The 6,538-nt window shown below is 36.1% G+C and overlaps 1 protein-coding gene across 1 annotated transcript; it reads right to left on the reverse strand.

Annotated features, from left to right (window-relative positions):
* Positions 1–668: 668 nt before the first annotated feature.
* LOC123784329 (olfactory receptor 5AC1-like) lies at positions 669–1,591 on the reverse strand. Its single transcript, XM_045785659.2, is given in 2 exon segments — positions 669–1,516; positions 1,519–1,591. Coding segments are annotated over 2 exon segments (921 nt in total).
* Between the last annotated feature and the right edge of the window lie 4,947 nt (positions 1,592–6,538).

The following is a 6,538-nucleotide window of genomic DNA, read 5'->3' on the forward strand; positions in this document are numbered from 1 at the left end:
ATGTTGGGCTCCCTGCTCACCGGAGAGGCTTCTTCTCCCTCTTCCTCTGCCCCTTCACCTGCCTGTGCTCTCACTCTCTCAAATTAAATAAATAAATAAATAAAATCTTAAAAAAGAAATGTGTGTATATCTGGAAACACAAAGCTCTTTCATGTTACAAAGACACAGTAATTTGAAAATTTCATTCCAGTTCCATCCTTGAGGATAGATTTAAAACAACACAAGGGGGGCACCTGGGTGACTCAGTCATTATGCGTCTGCCTTCGGCCAGGGACGTGATCTCAGTGTCCTGGGATCGAACCCCGCATCGGGCTCTCTGCTCCACTGGGAGCCTGCTTCTTCTTTCCCACTCCCCCTGCTTGTGTTCCCTCTTTTGCTGGCTGTCTCTCTCTCTGTCAAATAAATAAATAAAATCTTTAAGTAAATAAATAAATAAAAATTAAAAAATAAAACAACACAAGGTAAGTGGAGTCCATCCTTATCATGCTCATTAATTATTTGGATGATCACAAAAACTTAGGATGAAAACAAGTCTATCTACTCTAAATTTCTTCTTCATTCACCTAACAAGTACATATTAAGGTCCTACTATGTGCAAAAGCAAGGACACGTGTTTTATTTGACCAGAGTAAAATCTAAGGAATAACGAAAGCTTTCCTGAGAAATAGTTATTTCTTTATCATTTTTCTCAGTGCACCTAAAACTTCCTTGTTTCTTAGGCTGTAAATAAAGGGGTTGAGCAGGGGGATGATAATCGTGTAAAACAGTGAGTACATTTTATCCTGATATTGATCTGGGCCAGACCCAGGGCGCACATACATGAAGAAGAGAGTGCCATAGAACAAGGAAACAGAGAGCAGGTGGGCGCTGCACGTGGAGAAGGCTTTGCTCCTGCCCTTTTCAGACTTCTTTTTCAGGATGGCAAAGAGGACACGGGTATAAGATACTATGATGGTCATAAATGTAAAAGTTTGTATAAAAGCAGCAAAAATAAAAAGTACCAATGCATTAATAGATGAGTCAGTGCAAGAAATTGTATATAGTGGCAAAATTTCGCAGTAGAAATGATGTATCATATTGGACCTGCAGAAGGTTAATCTGAATAATAATCCTACATGAATTGTAGGATGCAGAAAACCAATCACATAAGACAAACTTATCAACCAAGCACAGAGCCTGTTGGACATCACCACTGGATAAAGCAAGGGGCTGCATATGGCTACGTAGCGGTCATAGGCCATCACTACCAGTAGGAAACTCTCTGTGGTGGCACTGGACGCAAAAATATAAAATTGGGTGATGCACTCAACCAGGGATATCATATGATCCTTAGATAAAAAATGCATTAGCATCCTGGGAGTCACAGAGGACGAGGAACAAGCATCTGCAAAGGCCAAACTGCCAAGGAGTAAGTACATGGGGGTGTGAAGATGGGGGTCTTTCCGGATGAGAAAAATCAATCCGAGGTTGCCCACCATGGTGGTGAGGTAGATGACCAAGAACACCAGGAACAGGGGACCTGCAGGCCTGGACGATCTGTAAGGCCGGTGAGAACAAACTCAGTCACTTGCGTCTTGTTTGCCTCCATCATATACACTCAGGCTGATCACTGCCATGAGAGAAGAGGTAAAGGAAAAAAACAATCAAGGGTCAGGAAAACTAGTTTGGGATGGTAATGTCTGTTCCCTATTTCAGATGTCAACTTCTCAACAAATGTGAAGGTACAGGGTTTCCCTTTTTTAAAAACACACTTAAGAATATTAAGTATATAATAAATAATTTTGAGAAAGATTTTTTAAAGGCTTTTAAGTATATATATTTAAAACTGAATATATTAACAGTGAAATGTTTTTCAGAATTAAGATTAAAAAATACTTTTTATATGAAAATCTGTAAAGGAGAGGTGCTCCAGTTTCAAAAGCGTTATCACCCTTTCTCAGAAAATCTTGCGCATCTTTTCTCTTGAGTGAAAAAGGGACTCTATCTCTGATATCAGCAATATACACCATTCAATCCTTTTAAGACGTTAATAGGTTGAGTAATAAGACCATCAATATCCCATTACTGTTTTACTGTCCATTATCATATTATTTGCTTATATGTTCATCAAAATCACCCCAAATTCCTAATCAAGTCTTCTGGTTTTACATTACTCAAAGCCCTTCCAAATTTTTAATTAGTTCTTTTTAAATATCCCCAATAAACTCTCATACATGAACAAAAACATTCATTCAGTCAACACATATTTATGGAGTGCCTCCTGAGTTACAGCACTGCCATCCTTAGCTCATGGAACCTCGACCAGGTGTTATACCCGGGATGATAAAACACCCCTCTTTTAAGAGGAGTGAAGAAAAAAAATCTACTGTCTTATTTGCAGGTTTGGGAAGGACAGCCCTTAGGCTGTCATTTTCAGCCAAGTAAGACAACTACCATCCCAGTAACTGAGAATGTGTTTTAATATTTCAGAGGCACAAATTCTAAAACTACTGTAGGGGTTTTTCCCACCCTTTCTGAGATTTCAAGTGAGACTATCAAAATCAAGGCAAATGAAACACAGTTGAAAAAAATAACCAGTGTTTTGAAAAGGTGGATTCAATTTAAATAGTAAAAAAAAATTATAAATTCTGTTTAAAAGACAAATCAAATGAGAAAAGATGAACCACGTACTAGACAATGACTAACATAAAGACAGTCAAGGCAGGTAAGAGCCCCAAACGACAAGTGGATCCACGAGTTTTATAAGCCTGGGAAGCAAGTGAGAAGGCTAGGTCCTGTGGAAACCTGAAGAAAAAACCTCAGCCCTCATCATCACAATGTCATCAATGACAAATTATGCACAAGTCTGAACATAAAATATGTTTTGTGTATTCCAATCTCTCTCTTAGTATCTAAAGCGGGGTCTACCTATTTACAAACAGCTGATTAAGTATATAACCCTTCAAGGAACTATTTCCCAGTCTTGGATTCACAGCTCCCAGGCTTTTACGACAAGACCCCCCAAGTGGGTGTCATTCCAACACATATGCGTTTTTTTTCTATAACCTAGTCACCAATTCTGTGAATACTTCATTCCCCAAGTCTGTGCTGGCCTGAAACATTTCCCTAAAGGGCTTGCTTGGTTATTCAAAGACAGGGAACATACAGAAAATTGAGGGAAGACAGAGTTTGTGAAAAATTCAGTTCTAATGATAATAATGTTTGATATAATAATAAAAATATATGGAAGAATTAGAGTATGTTCTATAAAAAGGCACCTGGAGTTTTTTCCCCTGTAAAAGAGAAGCTGTTTTGAGCAAAACTGTTCTTCTCCATCTTCACTGGAAATAGGAAAAGAGAAAATTTGTTTGAGACTTTTACATTAGACATGAAGAAATACCAGCAGAGAGGCTGGTCACGGTGGCAGTAATCCTCGAGTAAGCACGCTGCTGTCAAGTCACTGCAAGTACCAGATTATCCTTTACAGCAATGAGCTGTGCCTCTCAGTAGTAGTGGTAAACTTTTTTCTTAAACATATTTCCAGCGAAGTATCATCTTACAGAAGATCCAAATTGAAGGGGAAGTCATAGACTCCCTTAAAAGCCCCATAACTCTATGATTCTTAACAGTCAGAATTCTTCCTCATTCTAGTTGTGTTCCAACAAAAATTAAATGCCAGAATGAATTTTAATTTTCAAAGACACAAAAAATACTAAATACATCGTTTCTATAATTCATTATCCTGGCCAAAAAGAAAAAAAAAGTTAATAAAATGTAACAAAATTTCGGAGGCTTTGAATCTCAATTCTGTCTCTGAATTACCACATGATTATTAGCTTTATGACCCTTGTTTTGAGGTTCTCCTCTAAAGCACTGGATTGCCTCAAGCACATTCCCACCCACAGCCTGTGTGACTCGGACTCCTCTCTGCTACGTAGTAGGTAGCATGACATGCTGGTGAAGCGCACAACTGATTGTGCATGGGTTCGATTCTTCATTCTACAAATGTATACTTTATATCCAAAAGTTTTCAGAGGAAATAAACACAATGTTTATTTACCTATTCAATTCAGGGTGTTCCATTTGAAAGATAAGTCTTCTGAAAAATATTTTTCACTAATTTTGATAGCTCACGAAAAACTCTTGGTACTAAAATGGTATTGCCTATCATTTTTCATGGAAAGAATAATTGCAATAAAATAAAGCACTGCATTCTCACCCAATTCTTATAAGAAGATGCAGAGATGCCATAAAACGTAAATTTTCATGAAGAACTCTTAAGATACAAGAACAAAAGGGTCAAAGATGACTATTTGTCTCATGCTATTTTTCCTTGAAAAATGCAGTTTGGAAGGAAAGATATTTATTTCTTCCCATCTGCAAACCTGTTTGCGAAGAGAATGTTGAAACTCCCTCAATGCCACCAAAATATTCCCTGTAGAATGAAGTCAATCTACTGGGCATTATAGACTAATCAACAAATCAGTTAAAATATACTCTTCTGTAACTATTATTTTTGTAGCTTATTCCTTTCTTCTGCAAACAAAAGCATTACAGGTTAATGGTAGGAAAAAATTGAAAATGTAAAAAAGCAAAAAGAAAACAAATTGCTATAATTTCACTAATCATTGATAAGTGTAGTTAACTTTTTAGTATATATTTCTCCTATCATTTACCCATACATGTAGCTATATTTAGGTATACTCTATTATATGTAATTAATAAATAGATTTATATTTACATAATATATAAACATTTTATACATACATATAACAAAATTATGGCACTGCTATACATAATTTTTCATAAACTACTTTTTACTTAAGTACAGTTAACATACAACATTATATTAGTTTCAGGTGTACAACATAGTGGTTTGACATTTATATGTTATAAAATGATCACCATATAAGTATAGTTAACATCTGTAATCATATATAGTTATTACAATATTATTGACTATATTTCCTATGCTGTACTTTACATCTCCATTACTCATTTATTTTATAACTGGAAATTTGTAGTTCTTAATCGCTACCTATTTTGCCCACCCCCTAACCCTTTTTCTCTGGCAAACACCAGTTTGTTCTCTGTAATTATGAGTCTGTTCTTGTTTTGTTTGTTTGTTTTGCTTTTTTGATTTCACATATAAGTAAAATCATACAGCATTTGTCTTTCTCTGTTAGAATTATTTCACTTAGCATAATATCCTCCAGGTTCATTCATGTCGTAGCAAATAGCAAGATTTCATTCTTTTTTATGGCTAAATAATATTCCATTGTAATACGTGTGTGTATTTGTGTTCATATACACAAATACACATCTTTATCCATTCATCTATTGATGGACACTTGAATTGCTTTCATATCTTGGCTATTGTAAATAATGCTGAACATAAGGGTGTATGTATCTTTTTGAATTAGTGTTTTCATTGTCTTTGAGTAAATATTCAGAAGTGGAATTACTGGATTGTATGGTACTTCTATTTTTATCTTTTTGTGGAAACTCCATACTGTTTTCCACAGTGGCTGCACCAGTTTGCATTCCCACTAATAGTGCATGAGTGTTTCCTTCTCTGCACATCTTTGTCAACACTTGTTATTTCTTGTGTTGTTGATTTTGGCCATTCTGACAGGTATGAAGTAATATCTCACTGTGATTTTGATTTGCATTTCCCTAAGGCTTAGCATTGTTGAGTGTATTTTCATGTATCTGTTGCCCATCTCTATATCTTCTCTGGGAAAATGTCTATTCAGGTCCTCTGCCCATTTTTTAATCAAATTGTTTGGGTTTTTTGAGTTGTGCGAGTTCTTTATACATATTAGATATTAATATCCTACCAGATATGTCATTTGAAAATATCTTCTCCCATTAAGTAGATTCCCTTTTTGTTTTATTGATGGTTTCTTTTGCTGTGTGAAAGCTTCCTAGGTTGACATTGATACAAATGCTTATTTTTGCTTTTGTTGCTCTTGCCTGAAGAGGCAGAACCAAGAAATTACTGCTAAGACCAATGTCCAACACATTACTGCCCATGTTTTCTTTTAGGAGATTTATGGTTTCAAGTGTTACATTTAGGTTTTTAATCCATTTTGAGTTTGTTTTGTATATAGTGTAAGAAAATAGTCCAAGTCCATTCTTTTCCATGTAACTGTCCCATTTTCCCAGCTCCATTTATTGAAAAGATTTCTTTTCCCCATTGTATTTTCTTGGTTCCTTTTTGTAGATTAATTGACTGTATAAGTATGGGTTTATTTCTGGGCTCTCCATTGTGTTCCTTTGGTCTATATGTCTATTTTTGTGGCAGTGCCATACTGGTTGGATTATTATAGTTTTATAATATATTTTGAGGGGTGCCCGGGCGGCTCTGACTCTTGATTTCGGCTCAGGTCATGCTCTCACAATCCTGGGATAGAGCCTCAAGTCAGGCTTCATGCTGGGCTGGGTGTGGAACCTGCTTGGGATTCCCTTTCTCTCCCTCTGCCCACCCCTCCCCCCCATGTGTGTGCACAGTTTCTTGCTTATGCACTTTCTGTCCTAAAAATAAAATAAAATAAAA

Source organism: Ursus americanus, chromosome 4 (assembly GCF_024610735.1).
Source record: "Ursus americanus isolate L20-20 chromosome 4, mUrsAme1.1.p, whole genome shotgun sequence".
NCBI classification, from domain to species: Eukaryota; Metazoa; Chordata; class Mammalia; order Carnivora; family Ursidae; genus Ursus; species Ursus americanus.